We start from the raw sequence: 20,122 nt of genomic DNA on the forward strand, positions 1-20,122 counted from the left end.
GGACAGACGTGTGTCTTGCTCACCATTAGCCCTGCACCTGCTGTGGGCTTGGCTCTCAGTGACAGCTATCTGTGGGATTTGTGTGGTAGGTAAACTTGACAGCAGACGTGGTGACACGAGTTCGTTTTTATTCCAGGGGCCACAGTCACCTCGGGCTTGGACATGGGGGGCTGCTCCCGAGAGTGCTCTGTGCTGCGAGCGCTCCTCATGGCCCGCTGTTCGCCTTTGTCCTCTCACTGGCCCGAGCACAGGAGCGCTTCCGTTGCAGGCCTGGTCTTTGCTCTTTTTTAGATTAATACATGATTTTGTTGAAGCAAGTCTTGAAGTTTCCTGAGCTCAGGTTCTGATTCCTACTGGAGGTGGTGCTGAGGTCCAGTCTGAAGTTCTGTCCCCGGGCAAGATCTGAGGCCAAGGATGTTGGGCACAGACCACGCCTTAACCGTTGAGCCTTTCTAGTGCCTGGTGTCCACCCGGAGTACAGGTGAGCCTAACTGCAGTGTTCTCTTCTGTCCAGAGACGCAGCTGGCAATACCTTCGACCTCTCGTCCCTGGCAAGGTACAGCGACAACTGGGAAGCCATCACGAGGACAGGAGCCACCGAGCACTACCTCATCAATGTTTGCAAGTCTCTGTCTCCCCAGGCTGGCTCTGGTGAGAGAGGACTGTTGGCGGGCTGATGGCTTGTAGTCAGTTTGGGGGAAGATCAAGTAGGAACAGGGTCCTATGAAGGTGCTTTTTGGCCATGAATTATTTAAGGGTCTCATGACTGATCCCTGGGATGGTCTAGCAGAAGTCCTTGTTGAAGGCTCTGCTGGGAACACAGTTGGAAGTGGGTGGAGGGAATCATGGTGGTAGGTGATTCTTCGCAGGGTAGGCGACACAGGGAGTGAAACAGAGCACATGCCCTCTGTGTTTACGGAGAGTAATGTGGGCAGGTGATCCTTTACATTTGAGGCCGTGGGCCCCCTTCCCCTTTTTCTGTGCTGGGAAGATCAGTGAGAGTGTGGTTCCTAATCCATGAGGTGGGACTAGTTCTTTACACAGGGCCGATAGCACAGACATTTTGGGGTCTGGGGAATCGACAGAGTTCTCGGTAACTCTTAAAGATGGCATGTCAATGTGGGCCATTTAAAATGTCCTGTTGGCTTATCTAGGTATTTTAGCCTCAACGCATTTGGGGTCCAGAAATAATTCAGGCTATGAAACCTTGGATTCTCCCCGCACCCCATGCCTACCCCCATTCTCTCTGTGGTAAAACGGTGTTTAACTGAGAAGTCCTGTGGCATCATTGTCAGCTCATGTGAAAGAAGTAGCAGATGTTTTGGTGTGACTGTTAGAATCAAGTATATAGCACGTCTGACATTACTTGCCAGATAAATTCTAGGCTGGAAACTCAGCGAAGGTAACTCTTCACCTTGTCTCCTCTCACAGAGCCGTGCCCTCCGGAAGCGGCCGCGTGTCTCTTAAGCGGCTCCAAGCCTGTGAACCTCGGCAGGGTGAGGGAGGGGCCGCAGTGGAGAGATGGCGCCACTGTCCTGAAGTATGTTGATGGTGACTTGTGTCCAGACCAGATTCGGAAAAAGTCAACCACCATCCGCTTCACCTGTAGCGAGAGCCAAGTCGTAAGTGACACAGCTTCCTCCGTCCCCTACGCGGCAGCTCTGGGCCAGTTCGGACCCCGGGGCCAGTGAGACGGTCCTACTTTCCCCGGGATGTGAGTGGCCGATGCGATGCTCAGGACGCCCTGGCACAACAGCGGAGCCAGCAGTACCACCTCAGCCCTGCAGCTCGCGGGCACCTCCCTCTCTTCTCTGGCTCCTGGGCGTCTGACCTGGCAATTCTAGTCTCAGGATTAGTTGGTTCTCCTTCAAGTTTGGTCCCCTGAAGATCTGCCAAAGACTGTAGAGCAAACGTATTTGACAGCCTGCCCTTTGCCCTCACGGATGCGGCTTGAGAGAAGCCGGAGGTTAGAGCAGGTGCAGGCTGCTCTTTACTTCCTCGCTTGATTACGTAACAGCGCTAAGCTGTTTACCCATGAGTAACACGAGCTATTCCCGTCTTGCCAAATCATGGTGAGGTTTCGACAGAAGTGGTGGGAGGTGTGGGCATCTCTGCTGGTGTGTGGTTGCTGCATGGTCAGTGGGGGATGGTCTCATTTCTGTGGTCCATGCCTCTCTGTAAGGGTTGGTATGGAACTGAATGAATGGTTTCCCTGGACTGTTTTTTCCCACAGGAACATCTGCACATGTGAGATGAAGGTGAAGCTCCATGTGCTATTAAAAATTAGGGTTGTCGCTAATTTTAGGAGTAAGGTCAAGCTGGACCGCCCACTCAGTGTTCTAGGGCAGAGCGCCCGCTGCCTCCAGCTGTGTTTAGCCAGCCGCGGTAGGAGGAGCAATGGGAGCTTGCGGTCTGCCCTCTTGACAGGAGTCGCAGCTGGGGCTTCCTCCTTGGGAAGCTGTGCAGAGGCTTAGCCTAGACCTGAGCTGCTGGGGACTGGACACCGGGGCTCAAAAGACTTCCTAGCTCCTCTGTAACTGGCGGAGGGTCGTGGCAGAGGAAGAAAGAGCTGATGGACGTGGGAGGAAACGCGAGGGTGGTGTGTGAGGGGCTCTGCACTGTGCGGCCCAGGAGGCTAGGGGCAAAGCTGTCCGGGGTTATCTGGAAAGGAGGTACTTCTGAACCATCTCAGCAGCTCTGGTGGACAGGAAGCATGGGGATATACGGAGTGCACCTTAGCCAGTGCAAGTGAAGGACAGGTAGAATAAACGACGAGTTGTCTGGGTGGGGCTGTTTTGTCTATAATAACAGATTTAAGTTCCTTTGCTTTTCAGAGTATTATTAGCTTTTTACTCTTTCCTGACTCACCAGAGCCTTTGAGCCTCCTCCCTCACCGTGTCCCCTGCCTGTCTTTCCCTAGCGTAGCTGTAGGAAAATCTGCATGGTCCCCCACGTCTGTCTCACCCTGCGTGTGTTAAAGCCCTAGTGCAGTCCCAGGAAGATCTTGACCCTTTGCTTTCCTAAGTCGGCCCTCAGTCCATAAAGACATTGACAAAAATTCCATGTGGTGGTGCAGAGAAGCTCCCACTTGATGTAAGCTGATGTTTCACAGAAATCGTGCCCTGTTGGCAACACTCTGTCCTTTGCTCGTAGAACTCCAGGCCCATGTTCATCAGTGCGGTGGAAGACTGTGAGTACACCTTCTCCTGGCCCACGCCAGCCGCCTGTCCTGTGAGGAGCAATGTGCACGACAACTGCCAAGTCACCAACCCTGCCACAGGTGAGGGACACTGCCAGTCACTGACACCCACAGTGAGGACACTGCCAGTCACCAGTACCTCATGGTGAGGGACCTAACATGAAACTGGGGAGCAAGACACACTGGGGCAGCAGCATTCTGGCCACATGGGTGCATGTTGGCCTCCTGTCTTGGCGCTACCCAGTTGTGTTTACTAGGACTTCTCCTTCGGTGGGGAAGAGATTGATCCATGTCCTTGCGAGCCTTGCTGTCCATAGCCCCTGCTTCCGAGGGTGCCGGTCACACCAGCTGTAGGCTTGCAGAGTTGCTTAGAGTCCGTCTCTGTGTTAACCTACCAGTGCTCATGTGGGGGCAGCTGGGAGACCTCGACTGAACGTGCTGGGGACCCAGCAGGCTGTAGCTGGCATCCCTTGGCAGTGGGAGGGGTGCCATCAGGCCCTCGTGGATCCCGCGAGTCCTAGAGGCTGCGGTGGCCCAGCCCCGGGAGGAGGAGGACACTATGAGCCCTGTCTTCTGAGGAAAGATGAGCTATCGTACAAATTTGGAGACTGCAGCCTCATGATATAGACTAGCTGGCCAGGAGCATTTTTAGGGCCAGGTCAGTGAACGAGCAAGTTGGGGGACTCATGGCAGGAAGTCACAAGTCCCGATGGCCAGCGTGGTCCGCGTGCGAGCCTGCTGGCGTCACCGTGTATCCGTCCCCTCCCCCCTTGCAGGACATCTGTTTGATCTGAGCTCTTTAAGTGGCAGAGCTGGACACACAGCTGCTTACAGCGAGAAGGGGCTCGTGTACATCAGCGTCTGTGACGACAACGAAAACTGCTCCCCTGGCGTAGGTGAGTGCTGTGGCTTCCTGTCTGTTGCCTGGCTCTCCCGCCTCCAAGGCCGTCCCCAGCCTCCGTGTTCCTGTGGCAAAAGAGAGGAGTAGATCTGAAGATCGATCACCTTCTCTGCTGTAACATCTCGCTCATGCAGGGGAAACACGTGGTCATGTGACAGAATGGTTGATGCAGGACACTTGCTGAAACCACACTGGACACTCAGCATGACAAGTGTTAGCTCTGGATTTGCAGAAAGCAGTCCTCAGAAAGCTGGTTATCTGAGTCCATAATTGTGTTTTTCCTCTCCCGTCACGTTCGGTACAGGGGCCTGCTTCGGGCAGACCAGGATCAGCGTGGGCAAGGCGAACAAGAGGCTGACTTACGTGGACCAGGTCTTACAGCTGGTGTATGAGGACGGATCCCCCTGTCCGTCCAAATCCGGTCTGACCTACAAGAGTGTGATCAGCTTTGTGTGCAGGCCTGAGGCCGGGCCCACCAACAGGCCCATGCTCATCTCTCTCGACAAGCAGACATGCACGCTCTTCTTTTCCTGGCACACGCCTCTGGCCTGCGAGCAGGTGGTGAGTCGGGCTGGGCCCATGTGGCCTCTGAGAAATGCCTCCCTGATGCCCGGGGGTCTCCATAGCCCAGGTGGGCCCTGGTTCGCGCACCAGCTTTCCTGCAGTTACTGTCCTCCGCTGCTCCCCCCAGAGGGTACCCGGCATGGCTTAGCCACCCGCGGTGGTCCCAACAGTGGGTCGGTATAAGTGCCCAAGCATTTGGGGACGTTGATCCATCTTTCGTGCTTTTTTTGTGCTGCTTTTAAATTCCTGGGGTGACTTAGTGGTGATGAGGAGAATGTTACTGTGGACTCCAGTGAGGTCGCCCCTGTCTAACAGACGGAGTGCTCTGTGAGGAATGGGAGCTCCATTATTGACCTGTCCCCGCTCATCCACCGCACGGGGGGCTACGAGGCGTATGACGAAAGTGAGGATGACACCTCCGACACAGGCCCTGACTTCTACATCAACATTTGCCAGCCGCTGAACCCAATGCACGGGGTGCCTTGTCCCGCGGGAGCGGCTGTGTGCAAGGTTCCCGTCGACGGTCCCCCCATCGTAAGTACGGGAGATGCAAGGCGGAAACAAGTTTTATAAGACTTTGAACAACTGTCGTGTTGTGTGTCTTGCTCTCAGTGGAGGGTTACTCAAGCAGAAAGGGTGAAAGGAGCGGGGACTGTGTGTGTCCTGGGTCTAGGTGGGGAAGACATGTAAGGATTTGTGCGTTGAGCCAGAGGCTGATGACGGCAGCCAGAGGTCTCCGAGCTGTGGAAGAAAATGTGAACGTGTGTGAATAGGCAGACTTTCGGTGTCATGTTAGGATTCTCAAGGTTGACCCTGATCAGGAAACTTCCATGTAAAGTGGCAAGAAAGAACACTGATAAGAATTTGATTTCTTTCTTTGAAATGCATGTCTTGGGTAAAGAAAGTGCTTGGGAGATGCAAGTACTTTCTTTGGTAAATGAGTCATTCAGGGGCAAGAGCAGATCTGTTCATTGCTGAATACTCTGCTGTGGAAGTCTCGGACTCCTAGCACTTTTTAGTGCAGCTTTGGCTCTTTGAAAATTGTCTTCGTGAGTTATCTTCATGTTTTATCAAATCCTTGCTGTGCTTTATTATTTGAGGTGCATCTCAAAAGGGTCTATTTCTGTACTTCTATCCGTAGATGTTACACAGTCCTGTCTAAAGATTTGGAGATGTCCTTTTTTTTCTTTTTTAAGATTTTATTTGAGAGAGAGTACACGTGTGTGCATGTGCATGCATGAGCAGTGGGTGGGACAGAGGGAGAGGGAGAAGCAGACTCCCCGCTGAGCAGGGAGCCTGACTTGGGGCCCGATCCCAGGATCCCAGGATCATGACCTGAGCTGAAGGCAGACGCTTCATTGATTGAGCCACCCAGGCATCCCTAAAGATGTCCTTTTAAGAATGGGCGTTATCTGCAATGTTGGTGGGGAGAAACGTTGGGAGAGGGTGGGGAAGTTGGCCATGATACGAGTCTCACAAAGTCCTAGCTTCATGGGGACCCCAGGGCCTGGGTGAACCACATCTTAGTAGGAAGCACTTCAGAGCCGTCCTCTGTGACCATGCAGTTGGGGACCCTGGATATGAGTCCCTTTCTGAGAGGTCAGATCTGCTCTGTTTTCCTTCCTGGCTTTCCTTTTTCAGATTTTAAAAATGGTAGCCAGTTCCCTACTTGGAGCAAGTGTTGTGTCATCGTGGCGTGAACGTGCCCCACGGTGATGAACGAGAGCCCCTCGGCTCGCTCATTCACACTTATCACACACACATACACCACTGTGGGCCATTCATCTTTCTTTTTTTCTTGGGTTCATTTGCTCAGAAATATCTACTGAGCAGCCAGTGTGCATCAGATGCTGTGCTGAGCAATAAAACGGCATGGGAAGCAAGTGTGTGCCCTCCCAAGGATGTACCGAGGGGCACTGCCAAGGAAACCAAGCAGTCCCGGGGCAGAGCTGGGAGTGAGGTAGTGGGCCGGCGTGGGGGCAGATCCGTGGGCTCCTGCCGCTCACTGTCAGGTGATAGGAGACCATGCAGCATTCTTGATACTCCTGGAGAGAGAAGTTCCTATTGCCTGGATCTTTGAAAATTGACCATGATTGGAAATAGAATCCTATTGTTAGAAATTGTAGGCTCAACTAATGAATCATCGAGCCTTACATCGAAAACCGGGGATGTACTGTATGGTGACTAACATAATATAATAAAAAATCATTATTAATTAAAAAAAAATAAAAAAAAAATAAAATAAAAACAGGATTTCAACAAGAAAAAAAAAAAAAAAGAAATTGTAGGCTCGAAACCGATGACCGCCGACAAACTAATCTTTCTGAGCAGCAGCTTTTATTGTCAAGACTTATCACGTGAGTTGCTGTTAACCTGGTTTCTTTAGATGCTGCCCATTTTCAAAACAGAGGAGGTATTATTTTTGCAGTTGTGTATTAGCCTGTGTTTGCCAACCCAAGGAGCAATTTCCTGAAACGCTGTTTGTTTTTTTCTTTGTTTAGGATATTGGCCGAGTCACAGGACCTCCAATACTCAACCCCATAGCTAATGAAGTTTATTTGAATTTTGAAAGTAGTACTCCTTGCTTAGCAGACAAGCATTTCAACTACACCTCACTGATCGCATTTCACTGCAGGAGAGGCGTGAGCATGGTAAGTGTGCACCTGTTCACAACCTGGGGGCTGACACCTGGCTTAGTGAGCAAGTTAAGGACGCTTGTATTGAAAATGGGTGCAGTTTTATGGTATATCAGGGGTGCATTGAAGAATTTAAAACCATTAATTTTTTTTAAAGATTTATTTGAGAGAGAGCACGAGAGAGAGAGCGCGCGCGCACACGAGTGAGTGCACACACAAGCGGGGTAGGGACAAGGGGGGAGGGGAAGAAGCAGGTTCCCCCCTGAGCAGGGAGCCTGATGTGGGCTCCATCCCAGGACCCTGGGATCATGACCTGAGACAAAGGCAGCCACTTAACCGACTGAGCCACCCAGGCGCCCCCAAAACCACTAATTTAACAATGAGTAAGCCCATACTGAATTAATGGGACAGACTTTGCACAGCGAGGCTTGCTGTAATTTAAAAACATGAAACACTTGAGCATAGGAGTGGTATTCAATGTCTACCAACGTATAAAAGTGTCAGCTTTCTTTTTCCTTTTTTAAAACTATAGCATTAGTGATTTTATTCTTCTTGGGAACTCAGACAAGACTTTTGGCAGCTATCATTGTTCAGGATACAACCCAAAATTTAGAAGTTAGCGAACAAAAGAAGGCCTCTCGGAATCAAAATAGTTCTAACAAAGTTGCAAATGTTCCTTCTAAGGAGGTTATCGACTTTGTTCTATGTGCATTTAAAATAACGCAGCTTCCATCATGAGTCCCATTCTGTCGCACAGAGTGTCTGCATACATTTTCTCTCGCCTTCTGTCTGTGAATAGGAGATAAATGGGTAGGTGGTGGCCCCCATTTCACAGTGACTCAGAGGCGCTGGGTGACGTACCTGTGACTCACACAGCCCTGCAGTGGCCGCTGGGACTCACCTTCTCACGTGGCAAGCTCTTTGCTCCAGGCAGCCCAGCCTCACAGCACGGCATCTGTGCTTCTGAAATCACAGTCCTCTGACACGGATGAATGGAGGCTGCTTATGGTATTTGTCTCACCTGATAAGAATATTCATACATTTTGCTGCCGAAACATGAATGTGCTCGATTATAGGACTGTGTATGTGTGTGTGTATGTGTATGAGAGAGAGGTGATAGAAATATGTATCTCGAATTGCCTCTTAAAATCTTGAAGATGATGAATTGTAAGGCTCATCTGGCCCTAGGAGCTCAGGTGATGGGTTTTGGTTCTAGAATGTGTCTTGTGAATTCACTAAGCTGACTTTCTGGTCTCTTGGCCTGTAGCAGGTTTATAAGGGAAAGGGAGCTCTGGCTGCCAGACGGGTATGCTGACGGTGGGAAGTGACGTGGCAGCAGCCTGAGGAGGAGGGGCAGGGGAAGACACAGACCATCGCTGCCTGGGGCCTCCCCATCTAGTGGCTCACCCCACCTCTGTGTCCCTGTTCACAGATTATCCACTGGCCGTCAGGATAATCCTGAGTTATCGGGGGAGCGGAGCTGTGATCAGCAAACTCCTTTTATCTCTGTGTGTCTGCGTGGGTGTGGCTCTCCAGGCGTCTGTCGGCGCGCACAGCGTACGGCAGCGTGGCTTCAGCTACAGAGAGGCTGCCACGTTCAGTAGTACTTCATTCTTCAGAGGGGTTCTTTTGACAATCCACCTCTCTCGAGCGCTGGTTATCTCACCCTCCCACATGGAGAAGGTGTAACGGCTTAGCTCTGAAACTGCTAACCGTATGTGGTCGGCTGTCCACGGCGCGTGCACGATTCTCAGAGCAGCAGCGGCGTGTTCAAAGTGAGCCTGGCTTTTAGATACAAGGCATCTCACACAAATGTGCGCTCAAGTTTGGAAAGATTTGAAAGAGATTTTCTTCCCCTTTGGTTTTCATCTTTAGCAGGAATATCTTTCCCCTTAAGTTTATAGAAAAACCGATTCTCAACAGCAACTAAAAACGAAATTCCTGACCAGCTGCCCCCTCTGTGTTTTTGTGGCTGTTGCCGAGCAAGGGAGGGCGTAAGCACGGTGATCCAGACTACTTGGCCTGTGCCCAGTCTGGCCGTGTGTGGGTGACCCTCCGTGAATGTCCTCAGTTTGTAGCAGCGGAGCAGAGGCACTGCTGGCGGGTGTACCCGAGCCCTCGCCCCCCTCTGCAGCAGCAGGGTCTCGCTTTCACACCCTGCTCGGTCATGACGTCTGAAGAACTGGTGGTGCAGACATGGAGACTGTCCCTAAGTGCAGGGCCACGTCCTGGAGGTGGCGAGGGGTTGCAGGTGTGTGGGCAGGACGCCTGGCAGTGCCGAGAGGGTAGTCTTGGTTCCTTGCAGCGGGTGGTGACAACTGCCCCTCCGTCCTGGAGGGGGGCTGTTGCAGGTCACCCAGAGCACCTGGCGGTCTCCCGGCCGCGGCCACAGCCCCGGAAGCAGGGGTCTCTCTGGTGCCAGCTGGGGAGGAGAGCTGTGTGAAGACGCTGTACTTGACCCACATGCGTTTTCTTTCAAACAGGGAGCTCCCATGCTGCTGAGGACCAGTGACTGTGACTTTGTGTTTGGCTGGGAGACCCCGCTGGTCTGTCCAGACGAAGTGAAGGTGGACGGCTGCTCCCTGACGGACGAGCAGCTGCATTACAGCTTTAACCTGTCCAGCCTTTCCAAAAGCACCTTCAAGGTAATGCCACTCAGCTAGAGCCCGCTGATCTTGGGGGACACGGCAGCCCGGATTCTTTGTGATATCCTCCTGTGTTGTAGGTGATGGGGCACCTGTGACTATTGAGGCACAGTGCACGGAGGGGTAATGGGCTTAGTCCCCATCCTGGACACAGGATCGGCTTGCTGGGGATTCTAGAGCATGGAGCAAACAAGGCCTAACTGACCCTAGAATTGTGCCCCGCAGCTCAGAGTTTTGCTCCTTAGGGCTTTGTAAAGATTAAATGACACAACAGAGGTCAGGAGGCTGCTTAGGGATATGAATGTGAGCGTGTACCCCATAAGGGCAGGGCCAGGTCTGGTACACCCGACAGATGCCACGAGTCCTTCCCCTGTGTCTCCTTCCAGCCTGGCTTTAAGATACAGATGCAGCTCTTTGCTGACTGCAGAGGTAGTGGGTGCAGGGAGCTACCGTGTCCCTCTGACTGGAGATACAGCTGGGTGCGGGGGGTGAGGGGGAGCTTATCTGGCCTGTGTGTCATGGACTGTTAGTGATATTGATGAGGCCATGGGCATCTTGAGTCACTGGTGTTTGGAGGACCCTCCACCTCTGGGCCTGTGATCTAGACGTTACTGAGTTATGCACCTTGGACGATGCCCACCAGATCCCAGCACCTCCCAGGGGATGGTAGCTGGTGAGTAGTGAGCCCTGATGCCCGTGCCCTGGCTCCTGTGATGGAGACCTTGCACAGGTGTGACAGGTGTGCAGGAGGTGTGAGCCTGCAGAGGGCGGGGCCAGCTAGGAAGGCAAGAGTCCTGCTCAGTTATGCTTTCTGCTCATCAGCTCAGTCCTCAGCACTCCTTTGTTGCAGCGGGGGCTCAGTCCTCAGCACTCCTTTGTTGCAGGTGGGGAACTGGGCTTCAGGAAGGGGGAGGAGCAGCCTGAGGTCTCATAGGAAGCTCCCTGCCGGAGGCCTGGCTCTCAAGCCCAGCTAGCAGCGGGTGCTGCTGCTGCTAGGGGCCAGGAGGAGGAAGAAGGCTGGGCTTGGGGGTGGATGGAGTTGTGGATCCTTCCAGTGGCCAGAGGCAAATGTCCAGACAGTGGGTAAGGCATTGCCCTCTGAGGAAGGTCAGGATTGGAGAGAAGGAAGGGAGCACTGAGACAACCCGTGCCCAGGCCCCAGGTGGCCCCTGCTTCCCAGCAGGAACACACCTCCCTGCAGTGACGGCTCTCCCTCCGCCTTGAGACCCATGGACACCCACGCGTGCTGTTGTCTGTCCAGGTGACCCGAGACTCACGCACCTACAGCATAGGGGTGTGCACCGCGGCAGCAGGCCTGGATGAAGGAGGCTGTAAGGACGGAGGTGTCTGCCTGCTCTCCGGGAGCAAGGGGGCATCTTTTGGACGGCTGGCATCAATGAGACTGGATTACAGGCACCAGGATGAAGCTGTCATTTTAAGTTATGCCAATGGAGATAATTGTCCTCCAGGTAAATTTTTGTAGCAGGATGCGTTTTTGTATTCCTGGTGAGTGTGGTGTTAGACCTGGTACCAGGAGGAAATTGAGGCATGAAGCTCCAGATGCTGTGGATGCGGACACCTGGCCTGGACCACACGGCGTTCCACCCACACAGCCCTGAGTATGAGTGCTCAGGCCTCAGATGCATCCTGGCCCTGGGCCTCTTGTCTCGTTGTGAGAGAGGCCCGGCGGTCCTCCTGGTGGCTTAGGGTGGTGGCTTCCATAAGGGATCCTTTCGAGCGTTCTCAGGTGATCGTGCCCGGCAAGAAAAGCACAGCTGAGGTCGTGCTGGTAATCAGGGTCACACAGATGTTCTTCTTTTTTCCAGAAACTGAGGAAGGTGTCCCGTGTGTGTTCCCCTTCATATTCAACGGGAAGAGCTACGAGGAGTGTGTTGTGGAGGGCAGGGCGAAGCTTTGGTGCTCCACCACGGCCAACTACGACAGAGACCATGAGTGGGGCTTCTGCAGACACTGTACGTAGCGGGGCACGCGTCCGGGCTCGGGCTGCCGCTTAGCCGGCATCCTTCCCAGGCTGGCTTCGTGCTCCAACCTCTGTGGATGTCCGAGTTAATTCCATTACATGTAGTTTTTCCATGTCAGGCTTGTTTTCTGTAAAGAAAGGACATCTTGAATTGCTCCATGGGATGTGTACGTGACCGCGTACGTAGACTGAAGTAAGGCAGGGCTGAGAGGTGATGCCAGCTGGTCAGTGGGGGCCATTCTCTAACTGAAGCGGTTTGTGCCCTTGTGCCAGTTTGGATGATGCCTGCTCGTGCCCGTGCAGAGTCCTGCTGGTGATGGGTCTGCAGGGCGGCACAGGCGTCGTCAGGAGTAGCGGTTGGCTCATTCACTGGTCTCTGCTGTGTGGCAGGCGCAGGACAGGGGCCCGGGCTTCCGGCTGAGCCAGGCTGCGTGCCCTCGCTCTGGCGTCACGCGGAGACCAGGGCTAGGAGCCAGTCCTGCTCGCGTGTGGCACAAACGGATGTGAGCACTCAAGGAACGTGATGAGAAAATACACAAAAAACTACTTAATTCTTGGAAATGATCAGGGAACGAGAGGATATAAGGAAATTCTCAGGGTTAAATTTACAGAGGTCTATTATAGTTTTGGGGCTTTTTATGACAGTTGGCCTGGTCTGTAGGACGGCACTCCCGTCTTTAGGTAATTATAGTACCTAATTGTTGGCTGTTTTTATTTCTCGTCCTTGTTCACGTGACCAAATGTTGATTACCTATCCACGAGGAATGGGGCTAGTGCCATGGGGTCATTAGGAAGCACAGGAAGAGACAGACACGGGGCCCCGCGGGGCCTTGGTCTGTTTCGGGTCAGGGGACGTGTGAATGAGACGGCCGAGCTCTGGCAGGGTGGTGGCAGGTGGAGGCGCGGGGGGGGAACGCAGCGGAGCGCGCCGGTCCGGGCTCTGGGGGGCCCAGGCTGCGGTCTGAGTTTTCCATGTGCTGCTCCCCAGCAAACAGCCACCGGATGTCGGCGGTTATCTTCAAGTGTGACGAGGATGCCGATATCGGGAGACCGCAGGTCTTCAGTGAAGTCCGTGGCTGTGAGGTGACATTTGAGTGGAAAACGAAAGTTGTCTGCCCTCCAAAGAAGATGGGGTGCAAATTCATCCAGAAGCACAAAACCTACGACTTACGGCTGCTGTCCTCGCTCACTGGGTCTTGGTTCTTTGTCCACGAAGGAGTCTCGTGAGTACCTGTCACCACGTGCCAGCCGTGTCCTTGTCACGGGCCTGATGGTGGGCTCTCCATGTCCCTACCGAGCTGGGGCTGCCACGTAAGCCTGGTGCTTGCAGTGGCTTGAGAGCCCCGGTGCCAGTGTCGAGCTGGGTTTGAAGGTGGAGGTGGACGGAAGGGGAGCCTTTGGAACCAGAAGCTGGTGATCAGCGTGTGATAGAATGAGTCTCGAGCATTGTGCTTGTGGGGGCTTCTGTCTGCTGCTGGGTGTGTGTGCGGGGGGTGTGTTGATTTTCTCAGCTCTTTGGCACAATCCCCTTAGGCTGTGTGGGTCTGAGGTTCGTGGGCTGTGGCGGCCGCTCCATGACTCTGCCAGGGGCCCTCAGGTCAGGAAGGCCTCAGCGTGGGGCTGGGGCGTGGACTTGGAGGCCTTCAGTCCTGAGGTGAACAGCTCGCTTGGGTTGGAGCTGCTGCAGGTCCCAACTCAGAAGCCCTCCTCAACCACACTGTCTCAGGGCTCGCCCGCACCTGCCCGGGTGACACGCTGCCTTCTTCGGTAACCAACTACTCCTGGGCATTTATTTGAAAACCTGGTTTGGTGCTGCATTCAGAGGTGCTGTGGAGTACTTGGTCATCAAAATGATTCCTGTTTCTGAACGTGACGGACAGAGGTGCACCCCAGTGTGTAGGGCAGACTGATGCCGCGCCCCCCTCCATCTCTTTGTGTTGTTTCACAGGTACTATATAAATCTCTGTCAGAAAATATATAAAGGGCCGCTCGACTGCTCTGACAGAGCCAGCATTTGCAAAAAGAGTGCATCTGGTGTCGTCCAGGTCTTGGGGCTCGTTCATACACAGAAGCTGGATGTCTTAGGTAAAGGCCCTGGGTCCTTGTCGTGCATGGTTACAGGGGTTGCATCGGAGTTGGGAAGGTGAGGGCGTCCTCATATGGCCAGGAGGGGGTCAGCACTGGCTTGAGTTGAAGCTGCCAGATACCATTCCCAACGACCGTTTCTCAAGCATTTTGGTAATTTCTGGAACATTAGAATAAGTACCACTCTGTATTCCCAGAAATGGCAGGTCCTGGCAGGTGTGTATGGAGGGGTCACCTCTCCTGGGAAGGTACTTCTCCCCCGAGAGGGCCACAGTGGTTAAGGTTCCTCTGAATCCTTGCTCCAGCTCTGGGTTGAGTGCTGGGGTCTGCACATACACACAGGCGTGTATTTGGGAAAGCTGAACAGTTACGCAGGAACTTGGTAAAGATAATTCAGGGGTACGTTTTTGTAACATTGTAACAATTTAGAAAATACTGCGGCTCTTTTTAATAGTGTTAGAAAATTCATCTTGCAATTGGTTGAGTGAAAGAGTCTGTCTTTCATTATTTATTTGAGAGAGCAAGAAAGCGTGCATGTGCGAGAGCACGAGCACGGCGGGGATGGGGGGAGGGAGGGAGAGAATCTGAAGCAGGCTCCATGCCGAGTGCGGAGCCCGACGCAGGGCTTGATCTCATGACTCTGAGATCATAATCTGAACTGAAATCTAGAGTCAGACACTTAACCGACTCAGTCACCGAGGCACCCTTATCTTTCATCATTTAAGAGGCAGCTCTTTTTTAGATAGGAACAACTGGGGGGCCCAGTGTTCAGGGGACCAGTAAAGAAAAACACCTTTACCTTGTTGGAGTAGAGTGGGGTCTCCAAGCTGTCCTGATTAAACCACGGGTGACTTGAGTCTGCTCGAGCTGTTGAGAGGGAGACCAGGAATTCTGTCACGTGGATGAGGGGACAGCAGACGGTGGGTCGGCAGCGTCGGACGGAGCGGCCCTCCCAGCGTTGAGGGTGGCCCTCTGCTCTGTGGTCTGCTGGGCATGTAGGGATACCGATCCGCCCTTCCCCAGTTCCCACAGCCAGGGAAAGAGGTTTGCAGAGTGAGGGCCTCACGGAAGGTTCAGCTAGTGGGGATCCTCTGGTCCCCAGCACACCAGGGGCCTTACTGTTGGGCTGCAACAGGACGGCTGTCCAAGGACAAACACCATGACCCACACGCTCATGAAGGGGTGGGGGCGAGGACTCTTCTGCTCCAGGAAGTCGGGTGTATCTACAGCTGTGCTTTCTGCCCGGGCGATCCTCACAGCTCCGTGGCGGTGGGCTTGAGGTTAGAGTCCGCGTCCCAGGTTGGGCAGTGAGCTGGGGAAGGTCGAGTGTACTGCCCGGGAGTGTCAGCTGTCTGTGGTAAGACCTGCACTGGTTGGGTTCCACGCTGCAGCAGTTTAAGACTTTCTCTTGTAAGCAGTAGAACTCTTTCTGCCACAGTTTTGCTCAGGAGCCTGATAGTACAGCTTTGAACTTGGGCAGGGCTGAGGGCCTGGGCCTTCGGCTGAGCAGTCCCCCACATCTTGACCTGTGTCCTGGGACGAGCAGGTGGGAAGCTGGTACCGAGGCCTGTTTCCTCTGCCTCCCCTGTCTCAGTGGTGTGAGAGTCAGGGGCTGCAGCGTGTAGGCTGCCCCCGGGGACCCCGCCCTGTGCCCCTGAGCCAGGCTGGGCTCACACTCAGTGGCTGGAAGCAGTGGCAACGTTGAGCTGGCCGCCACACCAGCTCCTGGGTGACTTGCCGCTGAGAGCAAGTGCTCACGTGCCTCTTAGACCCTGCAAGTCATGGTCTCAGCTGCTTCTTATCGGTGATATTTTCAGAAGTGGGAAAGTTGGACGCAGAGCCGGAAGACCCGAGAAAACCAGAGTTTTGTTTCTGGTTTTTCTCTTTGTAGTTTGGAGGTCTAGCCCCTACCCTTTTACTCCTGGGGTGCTCAGAGGGCGGGGGGTGTGTGTGTGTGGGAAAGCACCTGAAATGACCCAGGGACTATACAGAATTGGAGCAGCTGTGACAGCTCCTGGTGAGTGACGTTCTTCTCTCCGTGTCCATCGTTCCGGGCACGTGGCAGACGCTTTGGGCGGTATTCCTCTCGCACAGGTGGAGAGACGGGCTCAGAAGCTCTGCTGCCCAGCGTCAGGCAGCGAGCGAGCAGGTGGGGCGGGGCTGTGAACCCAGGTCTTCCCCAGCTGTGCAAGGCGTGGTGCGGACCGGGAGGCAGTCACTGAACTTGGCCATGCTGAGAACCCAAGACTGAAGTCTTGAGAGAGCTGAACATTCGTTCTGTCTTGGCTTTTAACGTAGATGTTGACTTCTGACACTGAAGCTTTTTATAACCAGAAATAATGTCGCTTCCATCCTTCGTGTGTTTCAGATGACAAAGTCATCGTAACTTATTCAAAAGGTTATCAGTGTGGGGAGAATAAGACGGCATCTGCCGTCATAGAGTTGACCTGTGCGAAGACCGTGGGCAGACCATCGTTCATGAGGTGAGAGGGTCGAGGGCCGCATGGGGAGCTGTGGAGAGTGTGGACTGGGGGCTCGCCAGCATCTCTTCCCCCGGTTTTCACTTGTGGGTGTGTTCAGGGAGAGGGTGTTTGTGCGGCGCTGAGACTTGGGGCCTGGGGAGGGGCCAGGCCTGTTAATTGTCCTCTAGTGTGCAGGGTTGCTCCACACAGGGAGGGATTTCCTGGAAGAGGGGCCGGGACGCAGGGTCACGTGACCAAAGTGACATGTAAAGCGATGTTTCACTGACCTCTGCCTTCAGCATCATTGTAGAACCGAAGAGGCAACGGTTGGCGCCGTCCAGGGCCAGCTGTTCAAGGGGGCTGAGACCCCCAAGCAGGTGGGGCTGGCACCCAGGGTGCTCCTGGATTACACTAGAATTTTCCAGGCAACTCTGCATCCAGTGCTAGGAGGAGTTTGGCCAACAGAGGGAGCATATGAGCTGCTGTTTCCTAACCAATGATTCTTCCAGAAGCTGGTCTGGAATTTCTGGGGAGATGCGGGAATTGTCCAAGGACTTAAATCAATGTCTGAGTCAAAACTTGTAAAATAAAGTTAAAAAACTTGGGAGCAAATTTTTCCAGCTTTTAAATGTTTGCACTGTTTCTTTCTTTCTCTTTCTTTCTTTCTTTCTTTCTTTCTTTCTTTCTTTCTTTCTTTCTTTCTTTCTCTCTCTCTCTCTTTCTTTCTTTCTTTCTTTCTTTTTAAGATTTTATTTATTTGAGAGAGAGAGGGATGGGGGCAGGGAGAAGCAGACTCCCCACTGAGCAGAGAGCCTGACAGGGGGCTCGATCCCAGGACCCCAAGATCATCACCTGAGCCAAGGGCAGATGCTTCACTGACTGAGCCACCCAGGTGCCCCTAGATGTCACACAGTTTCTTAATTAAAAAAAGAAAAACTGTGTTAAACAGTTGCCTACTTTTTCACGTGGCTGATGTGCTGGCCCATCGTCTTCCTGTGATGCTGTTGAGAAAAGTCACTAATAGCCGTCCTAGCCCAGAGCTGCCCGTGCCCATCATGGGGGTGGCAAGGGCTCGGCGGTGAGGGGGCTTCCTTGGGGACCCGGGGGTCAGGACCGCCTGGAACCCTGAAAGCCAGTCATGCAGGCGCAAGAGGCCCCGCGTCTGGCTGCGCGTGACCGCGGTCCTCGCTTGCCCTCCAGGTTCGACATCGACAGCTGCACTTACTACTTCAGCTGGGACTCCCGGGCCGCCTGTGCCGTGAAGCCGCAGGAGGTGCACATGGTGAACGGCACCATCACCAACCCTATAAATGGCAAGAGCTTCAGCCTCGGGGATATTTATTTTAAGTAAGTGGAACATTTTCCTTTTGAGCACTGAAGCGTATTCAAGATTGAACCAGCCATTTAGATCTTCCCCTAGCAGAGGAGCTGCGAGGTAAATAGGCAGTGTGTTTTAGTTACTGTTTCTAGGTAGTTGTCCTTTTTGCTTAAACCGAGGAAAAGCATTACTCAACTATTAAGTTTTAACACCAAAGATGGTGAATTCTCTTGAGTGTAAAAATAAAGTCGCCCCTCCTCCTTCCCTTCCCTTCCTTTTTTTTTTTTTTAAAGATTTTATTTATTTATTCGACAGAGATAGAGACAGCCAGCGAGAGACGGAACACAAGCAGGGGGAGTGGGAGAGGGAAGAAGCAGGCTCCCAGCAGAAGAGCCTGATGTGGGGCTCGATCCCATAACGCCGGGATCACACCCTGAGCCAAAGGCAGATGCTTAACCGTTGTGCCACCCAGGCGCCCCTCCTCCTTCCCTTCCTGATAATCCCAGGGGTCGAAGCTGAAACCTCAAACCGTTTTTGGTCAGGAATCCCTGGGCGTGTCACTGGTGGGGTTCCTGAGGTCAGGTGGCCGAGGGACAGGCCCGAGCTGCTGGCCACGCCTGGGGCAGGCTGAAGTGGGCATTTTCCGGGATGCCGCTGAGACCACAGGGTGGGGAGGCAGGACGACGGTGGGGTGGACGTTGGTGCCCTTGGGCATCTTCACAGGCTCCCAGGCCGGCAGAGCTGGAGAAGGGCCGTGGCCTGCAGCCCTGCAGTTGTCCCTGTGTGTGTTTGGGTCTATCGGAAACGGGTTTCTGGAAGGACTGGAGTCACTGCCATCTTTTCTGTCTCTTCAGGCTATTCAGTGCCTCTGGGGACATGAGAACAAATGGGGACAAGTACCTGTATGAAATCCAGCTTTCCTCCATCACAAGCTCTAGAAATCCAGCGTGCTCAGGGGCCAACATATGCCAGGTTAAACCAAACGACCAACACTTCAGTAGGAAAGTTGGAACTTCGGACAAAACCAAATACTACGTTCAAGGTAATTGCTTTCGTCAATGTTCCGTGTTCACCTTCTTCGAAGGAGGGGCTTTAAAATTTTCATGAAGAAGCTCCCTTCCGTTGAAATCCCCGGTTTGAAAGCAGAAGCCCGGTCTGAGTCTGTGTTTTGATACGCAGTCATCAGAACGGACTGAATAGTATCAGTAAGACGAGCATCTCACTGTAGGAAAAAGTCACCTTACTTCACAGGTAAACAGCTGAAAACCAACACTTGGTCTCAACCCGAGGTTGTGAAGTGGGGTTGATGGCAGAAGGTAAAGTGTGCACGTCCAGGAATTGCCTGCGATTTGGTTTCGTCATGTTGATTCTTTACTTGGCAACTTCAGGTGTTATTACGGAAGAGTAAAACACTTTACATTTGCCAAAATGATGAAACAACAGATGCCCTTGAAAAAGTTAAACATGTTTAAAAACCCAATCAACTCTGATGTAAAAAGGGCTCCTGAGACATTTCCTGCGAGGAGAAGCAGCTGCTCCCCGAGTGGTAGGAGCCCAGACGTCTGTGTGTCCACGTGCAGACGCTGAGCACCGGTGTCGCTGCACGTGGCCATACCCCGTGGGCCCGGCAGACAGGCCCACCAGGTCAGCCTGATTCACGGTCATGACCCCACATCGTGGAGTAAACTCCCGTGGCTCTTTGTGCTGCTCCAGTTATTCCGAGTTGGATTTACTCGGGTCACGTCTGCGCGTGCGTTTATTTATTCGTAGTTCGTTAAACTCCTTTCAGACCTTTTTACTTTCAGGGTTCACCAACACTAGAAAGTCAGTTTAGTTTTAAGACGACTTTTTGCATTTCAGTGTAAATCTCTTCCCGAGTCCGCCCTCATTCCAGAGGCAAGAGCAGGAAGCCACGGAGCCCTGTCTTGCGGTGATTCGGAGCTGCCATCGGCTCCCCCATCAGCTCGGGGGCGTGTGCCCGCATGGCGGCCTGGTGGGGCGGTCCGTTCAGGTCATGCCTCAGCCAGGTACGAGTGAGAGAGAACACATGGGGCCTTCCCGAGCCTGGCCCGCAGAGCCTGGGGCTCCGGGCTCCCTTCTGTTCGTGGACGTGGCTGCTTCACACGCCAAAGGCCCTGGCTCTGTAGCAGTGGTGGACTGTGAACTTTGAGCCACCTGCAGAGTTTGGAGAGGGCAACGTCTGCACACGACTCCCTCACTTCTGACACCAGCTGCAGGTTTCGGGGAGCTTCTGTCGCTACCCTGAGGCTTGATCATTTGCTTGAACTCAGGACTCACTTGAGCTCTTAGGTCACAGTTAAGGATGGAAAT

At 53.3% G+C, this 20,122-nt stretch overlaps 1 protein-coding gene across 1 annotated transcript in view; it reads left to right on the forward strand.

Annotated features, from left to right (window-relative positions):
- IGF2R (insulin like growth factor 2 receptor) overlaps positions 1 to 20,122 on the forward strand; it is a 97,997-nt gene that overhangs the window by 71,153 nt on the left and 6,722 nt on the right. Inside the window, exons 30-44 of the mRNA XM_045805486.2 lie at positions 515 to 651; positions 1,432 to 1,622; positions 3,154 to 3,280; positions 3,976 to 4,095; positions 4,405 to 4,661; positions 4,980 to 5,198; positions 7,166 to 7,315; positions 9,784 to 9,945; positions 11,207 to 11,414; positions 11,772 to 11,918; positions 12,915 to 13,149; positions 13,875 to 14,011; positions 16,380 to 16,494; positions 17,674 to 17,820; positions 18,646 to 18,833. Coding sequence (XP_045661442.2) covers positions 515 to 651; positions 1,432 to 1,622; positions 3,154 to 3,280; positions 3,976 to 4,095; positions 4,405 to 4,661; positions 4,980 to 5,198; positions 7,166 to 7,315; positions 9,784 to 9,945; positions 11,207 to 11,414; positions 11,772 to 11,918; positions 12,915 to 13,149; positions 13,875 to 14,011; positions 16,380 to 16,494; positions 17,674 to 17,820; positions 18,646 to 18,833 — 2,540 coding nt within the window. The remainder of the gene's footprint in view (positions 1 to 514; positions 652 to 1,431; positions 1,623 to 3,153; positions 3,281 to 3,975; positions 4,096 to 4,404; positions 4,662 to 4,979; positions 5,199 to 7,165; positions 7,316 to 9,783; positions 9,946 to 11,206; positions 11,415 to 11,771; positions 11,919 to 12,914; positions 13,150 to 13,874; positions 14,012 to 16,379; positions 16,495 to 17,673; positions 17,821 to 18,645; positions 18,834 to 20,122) is intronic.

Source organism: Ursus americanus, chromosome 11 (genome assembly GCF_024610735.1).
Source record: "Ursus americanus isolate L20-20 chromosome 11, mUrsAme1.1.p, whole genome shotgun sequence".
Lineage (NCBI taxonomy): Eukaryota > Metazoa > Chordata > Mammalia > Carnivora > Ursidae > Ursus > Ursus americanus.